Below are 13543 nucleotides of genomic sequence, written 5' to 3'. Positions count from 1 at the left end.
CAACCATCACCATGTCAATTTGAGAACATTTCATTATCCCAAAAACAAATGAGGTACTCCTTAGCCATGACTCCCCAGCCCTCCCGGCAGCCCTGGCAACCACGAATCTACTTCTTATCTCTATGGATTTTCCTATTCGGGATATTTCGTGTGAACAGGATCGTATAATACATGGTCCTTTGTGGCTGGCCTTTTTCACTTAGCATAATGTTTTCAAGATTCCTCCATGTTGTAGCATGTATGTTGTACCTCTTGGTTGCCAAATAGTATTCCATTGTTGGGCTCTACATTTTGTATATTCACTCTTTAGTTGATGGATTATTGGGTAGTTTCATCCACTCAGCTGTTATAAATAATGCAGCCATTAACATTCTCTCTCTTTTTTTTTTTTTTTTTTTTTTTTTAGATGGGATCTTGCTCGCCACCCAGGCTGGAGTGCAGTGGACGATCTTGGCTCACTGCAACCTCTGCCTCTGTGTTCAAGTGATTCTCCTGCCTCAGCCTCCTGAGTAGCTGGGATTACAGGCATGCGCCACCACGCCCAGCTAATTTTATGGGTTGTTTATTTGTTTTTGAGACTGAGTCTCACTCTGTCGCCCAGACTGGTATGCCATGGTATGATCTCAGCTCAGTGCAACCTCTGCCTCCGAGGTTTAAGTGATTCTCCTGCCTCAGCCTCCCAAGTAGCTGGGACTACAGGCATGGGCCATCATGGCAGGCTAATTTTTATATTTTTAGTAGAGGTGGGATTTCACCAAATTGGCCAGGCTGGTCTCAAAATTCCTGACTTCAAGTGATCCGTCCACCTGGGCCTCCCAAAGTGCTGGGATTACAGGCGTGAGCCACCGCGCCCTGCCATGCTCTTATGAACAAGCCTTTGCATCGACACATGTTTTCATTTCTCTTGGGTATAGAGCTGGGAGTGGAATTTCTGGGTCATACGAAGCTTTGTGTTTAACCTTTTGAGAAACTGCCAGAGGGTTCTTTGGTGCAGCTGCAACATTTTACATTCCTGCCAGCATCCTGTGAGGTTCCGATCCCTCCACATCCTCACCCAAGTTGTTATTATCTTTATTATTATTATTGTCAATGGAGGGCAGGGGATGCTGTACCTTTAAAAATAAGTTTTGCAGTTTACCGTTCTATCCCGCACTGGGCTGTTTTAGTCAAGAGGGTTCTTCAGGCAGCAAAATGACCCAACTGCCAGAAATGCAAGCCCCTGCCTTCCCTTGCTGCCTGGCTGTGGCCTCCTGTCGGACCCCTGCTTTTTCTCTTGCCCTCTTCTAAGTCTTTGTCCACACAGCACTCTAGCCACCTTTTAGAGTCCTAATGCAGTCACATCCCTCCTTGCTGCAAGCTGTGGGAGGGTCCTTACCCTTTGCTTCAGTCCACACACCCCTAGCCCCTGGCTGGCTCCTGCAAGCCCTGCAGCCGCCCTGGATCTCCGTGTTCCCTGGAACCTCTGAAGGTGCTCCCTGTCCGCAGATGCGTGGGGCCCTTCCCCACCTCTGCTCTGGGGTGCCCTCCGCCTGGCTTCTGCTTCTCAGTGGCTTCCCAGGGCAGCCCCTTTGGGTCTCAGCGCATAGGCCCCCTACTCTGATCTACTCTGCTTGCTTTTTTTTTTTTTTTTTTTTTGCAATTGCTCTGCTCGCTAACTTAATGAACTTGCTCACACTTAAGCCTCTAGTTTCCAAATACAGGCCTTGAGGGCACGGACTGAGCCTGGCCCAGCCTGCCCATCACCCTGCCTGCTCCCTGCGCTCAGGAATATTAGTTGAATGAATGAATGCACACACTGGAGCGTGCTGGGGAGGCTTGGGGGCCACTTGGCTCTGCCCCGCCCTGCCTCTGATCCCCGCCTCCTCACCTGCCCGCAGCCACCTTCTGGGTGAACCCCCAATTCAAGATCCGGCTGGATGAGACGGATGACCCGGACGACTACGGGGACCGCGAGTCAGGCTGCAGCTTCGTGCTCGCCCTTATGCAGAAGCACCGCCGCCGCGAGCGCCGCTTCGGCCGCGACATGGAGACTATTGGCTTTGCAGTCTACGAGGTGAGCAGGATGGATCCCCCGTGGATCTCACTGAGCAGGCAGAGCACCCGGCACCCCCCAACCCGCAGCGCACGCAGGCTTCCGCCAGGCGGCGCCAGGGGCCGTAACCTTCCCCGCAAATTCCACCCCACACCCCCACTCTCCACTCCCGCCACCATCCTGAGGGCTGGGAGATCTCAGCCTCCAGGAGGCACCTGCTGAGGCCCTCTGGCTGAAAGAGAGGAAGAGGGTTGGCTCAGGGAAGGGAGATTCTGGGATTAACCTCTCGCTTAGAGGGCGGCCTGCTGCTCTTGGAGGAGGGAGCTGGCTCAGCTGACACCAGAAGTACTGAGCTTTCGTCTTGGAGGCTGTGAGCAGAAGCTGGCAGGGGAAAGACAGGGGATAGGGAGGGCCTCTCGGCCAAGGTGCGGCTGTGCCAGTCGTTCTGTGATTAGAACTCCTTGCTCTTGCCCTATAGCTGCCCTGCTTCACACACTGCCCTCAAGACAGGGACAGAAACTTCTGGACCTCGCTGGTGGCAGTCTTGGCCCACACCCAGACCCCCTGGCAGCAGCCTGTGGTGGCCCTTTCTTGTCCCTGGGCTTTGGAACATTGCAGTTGGCCACCTCGAGGGCTGGCCTGGAGCCTCTGACTCAAGAGTGGAGTCCTAGGGCAGACATTCCCAGGACCAAGAGGACCCTGCCTGAGCCTTCCCTCCTGGGGCCCTGCTCTGGTGCAGGGACCACATCTGGGTCCCCAGGGCCCTGCCTTATGCCTCCTCATCCCATCAGACCCGTCTGAGAACTCAGGACCTCTGCCCAGCACGCACCGTGACCCCGCCCTGGGACAAACACATGTCTCTGACTTCCCGTGTCTCTCTATTGCAGGTCCCTCCGGAGGTAGGTGTGGCACTTGACCCACCTGCAGTCACACACCTCTGATGGTGCCACAGGGGAGCAGCCCAGTGGCAAACCCACCCTGGCCTGGAGAGCTAAGAAGCACCTACCAAGTTTCACTGCTTGAAAAATGCTTCTCCCCACCTGTTCAGTGGGCAGAGCAAACATTGCCCTCCTAAGGGGCAGCAAGCACAGGTAGTCAGTGAGGGAGCTGGATTTGAGCCCTGGTCCTCAGAGCTCCTGTCTGACATGTACACATGAGGCTCTTCCTGCCTTCCCATCTACACCAAGTAAGTGCCAACTAGGGCAGTCCAGCAATGTCAGGAGCAGGGCATTAGACAAGCTGAGAGTTCTGTACCCTTGAGCAGTTGCTTAAGCTCCGAGCCTGTGTTTGTGTCTGTAAAATGGGCATAACCGCAGAACAGCAAGTGAGGTGCTGAGTACCCTGCAGTGCCTGACCTGGGGAAAGCTCCCGATGATAATAATGACCATGTTATTGAAACACATGCCTAATCTGCAATCTGGTGCTCCTCTCCTCTGCAGTAAGTAGGGTTGTTACATTTTACAGATGAGGAAACTGAGGCAAAATGTCTTGTTAGGGTCACACAGGCTGTGAGTGAGTCATGTCCTAGCTCTCCAGCCCCTTGGCCAGGACAAGGAGCCTGGAGTCTGGGTCTGGGGGCGGCCCCTGAAGGTGGGCTGAGTGGGCAGTTGCAGCCCTGCTCCCTCCTCCCTCCCACCAGCTGGTGGGCCAGCCGGCCCTACACTTGAAGCGCGATTTCTTCCTGGCCAATGCGTCTCGGGCACGCTCAGAGCAGTTCATCAACCTGCGAGAGGTCAGCACCCGCTTCCGCCTGCCACCTGGGGAGTATGTGGTGGTGCCCTCTACCTTCGAACCCAACAAGGAGGGCGACTTCGTGCTGCGCTTCTTCTCGGAAAAGAGTGCTGGGACCGCGTGAGTCATGGACCAGCCCCTGCCACTCTCCCCTCTCTCAACCTCCCCCGCTTGGCCCTCTGCTGTCCCCCTCTGACTGGCTCCTTTCCTCCCCACTCTCTGCAGGGAGCTGGATGACCAGATCCAGGCCAATCTCCCCGACGAGGTGCGTGGTCCCACCCTACCAGACCCTGTCCTCCTCTCTTCCTCACCCCTGGGTGTGTGATGGGGACCCAGGTGTCCTGTCCCCTGAGTTCCTGCTAACAGGGAAGATCCCCTCCTGGCAGGAGCCATAGGAGTAATGCTAATCCCTCATCGACCCAACACTTCACAGTTTGCAGAGGACCTGTGATACTAATGGCACAGGCCCTGAGCTCTCACCTGGTGGCGGGTTTGTGCTGAGCACTTCTGTGTTACTTCATTTCCTCCCCACATCAACCCTGTCCGGGTCTTGTTACTATACCTCCTCTGAATGGGAAATTCAGGTTCACAGAGGTTAGGGAACTTGCCTGAGGCCATACAGTAGGGATCCAAACTCTTACCTATTTTTTTTTTTTTTGAGACAGAGTCTCACTCTGTCACCCAGGCTGGAGTGCAATGGTGTGATCTCGGCTCACTGGTGATTCTCCTGCCTCAGCCTGCGGAGTAGCTGGGATTACAGGCGCACGCTGCCACGCCCGGCTAATTTTTGTATTTTTAGTAGAGACAAGGTTTCACCATATTGGCCAGGCAGGTCTCAAACTCTTCACCTCAGGTGATCCACCCACCTTGGCCTCCCAGAGTGCTGGGATTACAGGCATGAGCCATGGCACCCGGCCCAAACTCTTGCCTTTTACTCCCTGAGCTGCACAGCACCCCCTTCATTTAGGTCACGAGTCCTGGGCATGGAGTTGGGAAGGGCAGGGACAAGATTACCTTTTCACAGATTAGAAAAGTGAGACTCAAACTGGGTGCGGTGGCTCACACCTGCAATCCTAGCACTTTGGGAGGCTGAAGTGGGCAGATCACCTGAGGTCGGGAGTTGAGACCAGTCTGGCCAACATAGCAAAACCCCGTCTCTACTAAAAATACAAAAATTAGCCGGGCATGGTGGTGCGCACCTGTAATCCCAGCTACTCAGGAGGCTGAGGCAGGGAGAATGGCTTGAACCCGGGAGGCGGAGGTTGCAGTGAACTGAGATCGCACCACTGCACTCCGACCTGGGTGACAGAGTGAGACTCCGTCTCAAAAAGAAAAGAAAAGTGAGGCTCAGAGAAGCGAAGTGACTTGTAGCAGATATGCGGCCTCAGCCCTCCCTCCAGCCGCCTCCACACAGGCAGGGCCAGGGCCTCTCTTACCTGCTTTCCCCTCTTCTCGGTCCAGCAAGTGCTCTCAGAAGAGGAGATTGATGAGAACTTCAAGGCCCTCTTCAGGCAGCTGGCAGGGGAGGTAGGTTGGGGCATGGTGGGTTGGGAGGGGCCTGTGAGGGGCAGCCCTTTCCTGGGGCAGGTGCCACCTCCTCTCTCTCCCCAGGACATGGAGATCAGCGTGAAGGAGCTGCGGACAATCCTCAACAGGATCATCAGCAAACGTGAGTCCCTGCGGGGCTGCTGCACCACCCCACCATTTCTTCCACGTCAGAATCCAGGCCCCTGCCCACACACTGAGCTGAACCCCATCCCTTGGTCTGCATGAATCCGGGAACCCTCCAGTTTTTCTGAGCCTGGTTTCCTGCCATTTCCATCCCATACTCTTCCTCCTGACCTGCCGTCCTGGGAATCCCTGTGCTCGGGTGCTGTGCCTTTGTGTTAGATTAGACGCACAGCCTGGCCAGGCACAGTGGCTCACACCTGTAGTCCCAACACTCTGGGAGGCCAAGGCAGGAGTCGCTTCAGCCCAGGGGTTCAAGACCAGCCTGGACTATATGGAGAGACCCCGTCTCTACAAAAAAGTACAAAAATTAGCCAGGCCTGGTGGCGTGCACCTGTAGTCCCAGCTACTCAGGAGGCTGAGTTGGGAGGATGGCTTGAGCCCAGGGAGGTTGAGGCTGCAGTGAGCTGTGATCACATCAGTGCACTCCAGCCTGGGCAACAGAGCAAGACCCTGTCTCAAAAAAAAAAAAAAAAAAAAGCAGGAGCAGCACCTTAGTACCAAGGAAAAGTCTACCCTTCCTCTCAAAGCCTCCTGGACCAGGCTGAGTGGCTTGGGGAACACCATGTGACTGGCTTCACTCCCCAGTGCAGACAACTGTTGGCAACCCCTCCCCTCTCCTCCCCTTTCCTCCCCTCCCCTCCCCTCGGCTTTGTTGCCACTGACCTCCATCCACACGGTTTCCTTAACCAGAGCCCCTCTCCTCCTCTCCTTGCCGGTGAAGCACTGCCTGCCCTCCTAGCCTGCAGCAAGCCCTGCCCTGCCCCATCTTTCTACCCAATTTTGCGCTTTTCTGTTTCACACTCGTTTCTTTTTACTTTGGATTAATTGTGGCTGTTGGGACTTTGGCTTGATTGCTAACATGCTTTGCCTGTACTTCCTGATGATACAAACAATCCTGCCCACTTCCTCTGCCAGATATTGCACCCACTGGGCAGGATTTGTGCTTCCCTGACTCTGCCCCACCCAGTGCTCCCAGCAGGGGCAGGTGCAGGAATCTCGCTAGGTGGAGGTGTTGGAATTGGTTTTTCTTGCAGACAAAGACCTGCGGACCAAGGGCTTCAGCCTAGAGTCGTGCCGCAGCATGGTGAACCTCATGGATGTATCCTTCCATTTGCTTTTGTCTCCTGAGTGGGGTTTTGGGTGGAGGTATCCGTGCTGGGAAAACTGTCCCAGGACAGTGCAGAGAACGGGACAGAGCCATGTGAAGTGTGGACATACACACAGTGCCTCATGCTCAGATGCCTCCCTGGACATCTTCCTGTTGGTTGGGAGGGAGAAACTGAGGCATAGACCTGTGTCAAGTAAAAGGTGGAGCAAGACCTGGGTCCCCGTTGACCCTGAGGCTGGTGCTGTTTCTGACCCCTCCCCAGCCCACTCCACTGCAGCCCAGCTCAGAACGATGCAAGCCCGGCTGTGGGCTGACTGTGTGTGGCTTTTGCTGCTTCTCTTCACCCAACCCCAAGTTGGCTTGCTGGCTCTGCGGCCGTCTCCCCTTCCGCACAGTTGCCCACTCTCTCCCATGCCTGGTCTAAGTGGTGGAATTTCCTTCTTAACGGCCACCCAGCGTGACGGCAATGGGAAGCTGGGCCTGGTGGAGTTCAACATCCTGTGGAACCGCATCCGGAATTACCTGGTAGGTTGTCCCCACTCACCTCAGTCGTGTAGGTGCAGGCTGGGCCGGCGGGAAGGGCCGGGTGACTCAGCCTGGCTCTCACCCTCTGCCCCCACCCCAGTCCATCTTCCGGAAGTTTGACCTGGACAAGTCGGGCAGCATGAGTGCCTATGAGATGCGGATGGCCATCGAGTCGGCAGGTGAGACCCCAAGGCTGATGGCACCTGTGGGGCCTGGGACCGGTAGCCCCACTGCTCCTATGCCCCAGGCCCTTGTCCCCAGGGTGCTGGTGGTGACGTGGTAACAGCCATCTTGTCCTTTTCCCCCGCAGTTACTGAGCGAAGTGCGTTACTGGGTTTCCTTCCTTCCTTCCTCTCTGCAGCCTAACGAGGCTAGTGTCTTTTACCATCCCCACTGTGCACATGACAAAAGAGAAGCTCAGAGAAGGAAAGTGACTGACTTCAGGCCTCACAGCCAGCAGGGGCAGAGCCAGGCTGCAGAGCCTCCAGTGAGGGAGATGCAGGGCTCACCACCCCAGCCCGCTTAAGCACAAGGCCAGGGCATTCAGCACAAACTAAGCTGGACCCCTGAGCCCTCACTGGCCCGCTCCTGATTCCCTGCCATGACCTGGGCCCAGAGACCAGCACTCACTTGCCCAGCCCCTCACAGCTACTGGCCCTGCCCAGGAGGCCTTCATGCCCCTTCTGGAGAAGAAAAGGCCCCAGGCACCCTGCCTAGCTCCAGCCCCTCCTGGGGACTCAACCCCTCCCCCATCCTGTTGGGCAGGGGCTGCGCCTCCCTGACCTTCACTCACTCTCCTGGACCAGGCTTCAAGCTCAACAAAAAGCTTTATGAGCTCATCATCACCCGCTACTCGGAGCCCGACCTGGCGGTCGACTTTGACAATTTCGTGTGCTGCCTGGTGCGGCTAGAGACCATGTTCCGTGAGTGTCCGGCTCCGTCCCAAACGCGTCACCAAGGAGCTGGGGGGAATGACAGATGGGTGAATTAGCAGATACAGGCCAGTGCTGTGGATGTGTGCCAGAGAGGCCTGGTTCTGGGTTTGGGGGGCCCTGGCTGAGTGCCAGGAGAGTTGGGGAGGGAGGGAGTTGATGGCAGCTTCTCAGGCAGCAGGAAGGGGTGAAGCTTCCCAGATTCAAGGGGTGTCAGCTTGGGGTACTGTGGGGAGGTAGAGAGGGACCAGGCAGGAAGGGGGCTAGGCCTGGCCCTGCGTGAATGTCCCACTGAGTTTTCAGCCCTGTATCACCTTTTCTTGAACACACAGGATTTTTCAAGACTCTGGACACAGATCTGGATGGAGTCGTGACGTTTGACTTGTTTAAGGTGGGAACCTCCCCGGCCCATGGTGGGGGAAGAGGTCCAGGCGATCGATCGAGTTTTCTTATCTGGCCAGTGTTCCCTGTCCTTTCCTGGAAATGAGCTTGAGCCCCAGAGGCAACCCTGAAGGCCAGGCCCCCTGAGTCCTGAAAGGCTGGGGTGGGGGTGTCTGGATTCTGGGAAAGGAGCAGGAGGGGAGACCCAGGCCTTTGGAGGCCTCTATGGGAGCAGCACTCTGGTTTCCTGGGGGTGGAGGAGGTAAGAAAGTAGCCCCTTCATGAGGTCCCTGAGGTGGCTCCTGAGCCGTGGAGTTGGGGGCTGGACCTGGGGTTTGGGTGGGGAAGAAGCCAGGCAGCCATTTCTGCGGCCCCGACTGACCTGCCTGCTCTCCCACAGTGGTTGCAGCTGACCATGTTTGCATGAGGCAGGGACTCGGTCCCCCTTGCCATGCTCCCCTCCCTCCTCGTCTGCCAAGCCATGCCTCCTGCCACACCACACCAGGCCACGCCAGCTGCAAGTGCCTTCCTTGGAGCAGAGAGGCAGCCTCGTCCTCCTGTCCCCTCTCCTCCCAGCCACCATCGTTCATCTGCTCTGGGCAGAGCTGTGTGGCCCCTGCCTGCGCCAGCTATGGGCTCGGGATGGACTCCCTGGGCCCCTCCCATTGCCAAGCCAGGAAGGCAGCTTTCGATTGTTCCTGCCTCGGGACAGCCCCAGGTTTCCCCAGCATCCTGATGTGTCCCCTCTCCTTACTTCAGAGGCCACCCACTCAGCAGCACCGGCCGGGCCTTGCCTGCAGACTGTAAACTGTAACCACTAGCTCTACACGGTCTGCAGTCCAGGCGCGTGGAGCCGCCTCCTGGTTCGGGGAGGCCCCGGGGCTGGGAATGCCTGGGCCTTGCTGTGCCAAAGCCAGTGCCCCTCTGTCCCTCCCTGGCCCTGTTGCCGACCAGGAGCTGCCCAATCTGTGGGCGGTCGGCCTTCCCTCCTTCGCTCCTTTTTTATATTAGTGATTTTAAAGGGGACTCTTCAGGGACTTGTGTACTGGTTATGGGGGTGCCAGAGGCACTAGGCTTGGAGTGGGGAAGTCCCATGTTCCATATAGAGGAACCCCAAATAATAAAGGAAAAGGCCCCACATCTGTCTGTGACTTGTTTCTCCCCAGTCTACTGCCTGGAGGGCACCTGCAGACCCCGGCCCATGGGGGCAGCTCGTGGCCTCAGCTCACCCCTCCCCTCCAACCCTTCCATCTCTTTCCCCTTGACCTGAAGCCTGAACCCCTACTGGAGTACTGAGTATCTGGGCCAGGCTACCCCTGGCCCTGGGAGGTTGGGAAGGAGGGGCCCCAGCTGCAGGGACAGGGCCACACAGCTGAGGTCCCACATGACTCTGCTGATCCTACATGCCCTCCCCGCCGCCCAGGAGGCCTGACCCCTACCTTTCTTGCACACTTCAGCCCATTGAGGTGAGGCTCTGGCTGAAACTCAAACCTCTACTTAGCACACACCCAGTCCCCCAGGGAGCTCCCCGGAGCACAGAGCCGCCTTCAGGTCCTTCTGTGGGGAGCCCCTGTGACCCAGACACCTGCACTTATATAAGCCCCTCCAGGCCCTTCCGGGATCCGGGATTTTCTTACCAGAGATAAGAGTGGCTTGGGGGAAGGAAGAGGGGATGGGGCGAAGCCGCAAATGCAGAGCAGAGGCCGAGTTGGGGGAGGGTGGGGGTGGGCTGCTGTCAGCTACTGTGGGCCCCAGTGTCGGGGCAGAGATGGCGGTGGAGGCTCCTGTGCGCCCCATGGGGCAGGCTGCCCGCACGCTGCTGTCTTGAGCTTGCATTTTGCCCTTGTCACCTCCTCACTGGGAGTCCAGGTCCTGTCAGGCTCAGCGTCTTCAGCAGTGAGGGCAGTGGCTCAGCTCTTCCTGGAGCCTCGGTGGGTGTGTGAGGGGCTGGAGGGCGGGAGAGTGTGCAGGGCCCCGCCATCTTGCTCAAACCCTTACTTGCTCTCCGGATTGGGTTTTATTTGATGAGGGGATGGGAACACCAGAGTCTGGATGACCTGGGGCCCTAACCTCTCAAAAACTCTGCGTCATTGAGGTGGGAGTGGGAAGAGTAGGGCTTCCTCCTGACTGCCCTATTTGGGCTTGCTTTCCTTTCTTTCTTTCCTCTCCTTCTCTCCTTCTCTCTTTCTTTCTTTCTTTCTGACGGAGTTTCTCTTTTGTTGCCCAGGCTGGAGTGCAGTGGTGTGATCTCGGCTCACTGCAACCTCTGCCTCCCAGGTTCAAGCGAGTCTCTTGCCTCAGCCTCCCAAGCAGCTGGGATTACGGGTGCCCGCCATCATGCCTGGCTAACTTTTGTATTTTTAGTAGAGACGGTTTTACCATGTTGGCCAGGTTGGTCTAGAATTCCTGACCTCAGGTGATCCACCTGCCTCAGCCTCCCAAAGTGCTGGGATTACAAGTATGAGCCACCACGCCCGGCCTATTTGGGCATTTTGAAAGGGCTTTTTCCCAAGTGTCACCTGTGCAGCCAAGTCCCTGCCTTCTTGGGAAGTGGGGAAGGGTAAGCATCTGTAACCACTGCACCCCATTATTCTGAACTCTCAGCACTTAAGACTCCAGCTGCGATTTGGAGCCTAGTGACAGGGACTGTGTCCCATGTGCCAAGACTGGAATCGGGGCTTCCGAACACGCCTCGGTGTCCTCTGGAGGAAAAGGAACGTGACGGTGCTCTGTTCACTGCTGGGGTCCTGCCGGTGAGAGCAGTGGGCAGGGTGGCTGGACCTGCAGATCTGGGTGGTGGGCTGTGACTCGGCCCTCAGGGTGAGAGATGGAGAGACCTAGAGAAAGGGCATGGGGGAGGGGAGCCCTGCAGATGTGGGGACACCTGAACCCTCCTATGGGGTGTAACCTGAGCCCTCTGACACAGGGTGCACAGGATGTCTGCAGTCCTCACCCCTGGCCTGTTCCTCCCACTCCCAGGGCCCCTCCCCAGCCTCTCTACATAAAGCCAGGCAGGCTGGGCCTCAGGTCAGGCCTATGGCCATGGCCTTCACAGACCTGCTGGACACTCTGGGCGGCATGGGCCGCTTCCAGCTCATCCATACGGCCCTGCTGTTGCTGCCTTGCGGCCTGCTGGCCTGCCACAACTTCTTGCAGAACTTCACGGCCGCTGTCCCCCCGCACCACTGCCGGGGCCCTGCCAACCACACTGAGGCCTCCACCAACGACTCGGGGGCCTGGCTGAGGGCCACCGTACCCCTGGACCAGCTTGGGGCCCCTGAGCCCTGCCGGCGCTTCACCAAGCCTCAGTGGGCCCTGCTGAGCCCCAACTCCTCCGGCCCGGACACAGCCACGGAGCGCTGCAAGGACGGCTGGGTCTATAACCACAGTGTTTTCCCATCCACCATCGTGATGGAGGTCAGAAGGGGCTGGGCGCATGGGGGGCTGCTGCCGACGCCCAGTCTGAAGCGCTCACGTCTTCCCTGCAGTGGGATCTGGTGTGTGAGGCCCGCACTCTCCGAGACCTGGCGCAGTCTGTCTACATGGCCGGGGTGCTGGTGGGGGCTGCCGTGTTTGACAGCCGGGCAGACAGGTGAGCCCGTGGGGATAAGTGCCCCAGCCACCCAGTGCGGGCCAGAAAGCCTAGGCGTCTGCATTCATTTTTCTTTGTTACAGTTGATTTGTGCATTTTAAACAGATAATACATATAGTACATTCACATGGCTTCAAATCCCAAAAGGCACAGAAGAGCCTGCTGGGGATCACCCCTTTCCTGCCTCTGCCCCTCCCTGCAGTAATCCCCAGAGGGCAGCCTGGTTTCTATGTCTTTTTTTTTTTTTTTTGAGACGGAGTCTCGCTCTGTCGCCCAGGCGGGAGTGCAGTGGCCAGATCTCAGCTCACTGCAAGCTCCGCCTCCCGGGTTTACGCCATTCTCCTGCCTCAGCCTCCCGAGTAGCTGGGACTACAGGCGCCCGCCACCTCGCCCGGCTAGTTTTTTGTATTTTTTAGTAGAGACGGGGTTTCACCGGGTTAGCCAGGATGGTCTCGATCTCCTGACCTCGTGATCCACCCGTCTCGGCCTCCCAAAGTGCTAGGATTACAGGCTTGAGCCACCGCGCCCGGCCATTTCTATGTCTTTTACCAGAGACATTTTATGATTCTATGCAGTCAAGCAAGTGGGTGTATATGTTCTATTCCCCCATTTTTATTTTCCTGTTTTGTATTTGTTTTCTTCTTCGTGTCCCCCCATTTTTTTCTTTGAGATGAGGTCTCACTATGTTGCCCAGGCTGGTCTCAAACTTCTAGGCTCAAGCAATTCTCCTGCCTCTGTCTCCCAAGTAGCTGAGGTGACAGGCCTAGCCATCCTTTTTTTATGCAAATGCTGGCATACACCCTACATGGTCCTGTACCCAGCTTTTTCTTCACTTTGGAGGCCTCCTCTCCTATTCCTTCAGAAAGAGCTGTCCCATCCCTTCTAGTCTTTACACTACACCCCACTGTATGTATGAGCCAGTACGAACCCTAACTTGTTCCCCCTTATTTTTTAGGGTGAGGTCTCACTCTGTCACCCAGGCTGTAGTGCCGAGGTATGAACATAGCTCTCTGCAGCCTCGACCTTCTGGGCTCAAACGATCCTCCTGCTTCAGCCTCCCCAGTAGCTGGGACTACAGGCACCCACCAACACACCCAGCTAATTTAAAAAAAAAATTTTTTTTTAGTAGAGATGGGGTCTCACTATGTTGCCCAGGCTGGTCTCAAACTCCTGGGCTCAAGCAATCTTCCTCCCTCTACCTCCTACAGTGCGGGGATTACAGATGTGAGCACTGCGCCCAGCCTAACTGACCCCTATTGTGGGTGGGTGAGTGGGTAGGGGAGTGGGTGGGTGAGTGGTTAGGTGAGTGGGTGAGTGGGTGGGTGAGTGAGTGGGTGGGTGAGTGAGTGGGTGGATAAGTGAGTGGGTGAGTGGGTGGGTGAGTGAGTGGGTGAGGGAGTGGGTGGGTGAGTGGGTAGGTGAGTGAGTGGGTGAGTGAGTGGGTGGGTGAGTGAGTGGGTGAGTGAGTGGGTGGGTGAGTGAGTGGGTGGATAAGTGAGTGGGTGAGTGGG

The 13543-nt window shown here is 56.9% G+C and overlaps 2 protein-coding genes across 4 annotated transcripts in view; both read left to right on the top strand.

Moving 5' to 3' along the window:
• CAPN1 (calpain 1) overlaps positions 1-9591 on the top strand; it is a 30613-nt gene extending 21022 nt beyond the window's left edge. For all 3 annotated transcript variants that reach the window (XM_025355267.1, XM_025355269.1, XM_025355268.1), the window contains exons 11-22: positions 1878-2053; positions 2920-2931; positions 3672-3883; positions 3989-4028; positions 5225-5290; positions 5375-5432; positions 6529-6593; positions 7059-7127; positions 7228-7306; positions 7934-8050; positions 8392-8450; positions 8841-9591. In XM_025355267.1, the coding sequence (XP_025211052.1) occupies positions 1878-2053; positions 2920-2931; positions 3672-3883; positions 3989-4028; positions 5225-5290; positions 5375-5432; positions 6529-6593; positions 7059-7127; positions 7228-7306; positions 7934-8050; positions 8392-8450; positions 8841-8867 (980 nt within the window). In that variant the 3' untranslated portion in view covers positions 8868-9591. The remainder of the gene's footprint in view (positions 1-1877; positions 2054-2919; positions 2932-3671; positions 3884-3988; positions 4029-5224; positions 5291-5374; positions 5433-6528; positions 6594-7058; positions 7128-7227; positions 7307-7933; positions 8051-8391; positions 8451-8840) is intronic.
• Positions 9592-11059: 1468 nt separating this feature from the next.
• LOC112605632 (solute carrier family 22 member 20-like) lies at positions 11060-12036 on the top strand. Its single transcript, XM_025355290.1, has 2 exons — positions 11060-11857; positions 11929-12036. The coding sequence occupies exons 1-2, from the start codon at positions 11477-11479 to the stop codon at positions 12034-12036; spliced, it is 489 nt and encodes a 162-aa protein (XP_025211075.1). The 5' UTR covers positions 11060-11476.
• Positions 12037-13543: the final 1507 nt, after the last annotated feature.

The sequence above is a fragment of the Theropithecus gelada genome, chromosome 14 (genome assembly GCF_003255815.1).
Source record: "Theropithecus gelada isolate Dixy chromosome 14, Tgel_1.0, whole genome shotgun sequence".
Taxonomy (NCBI): Eukaryota; Metazoa; Chordata; class Mammalia; order Primates; family Cercopithecidae; genus Theropithecus; species Theropithecus gelada.
Note: the sequence above shows the minus strand (reverse complement) of the source record. Positions and strands in the feature narration are given on the sequence as shown.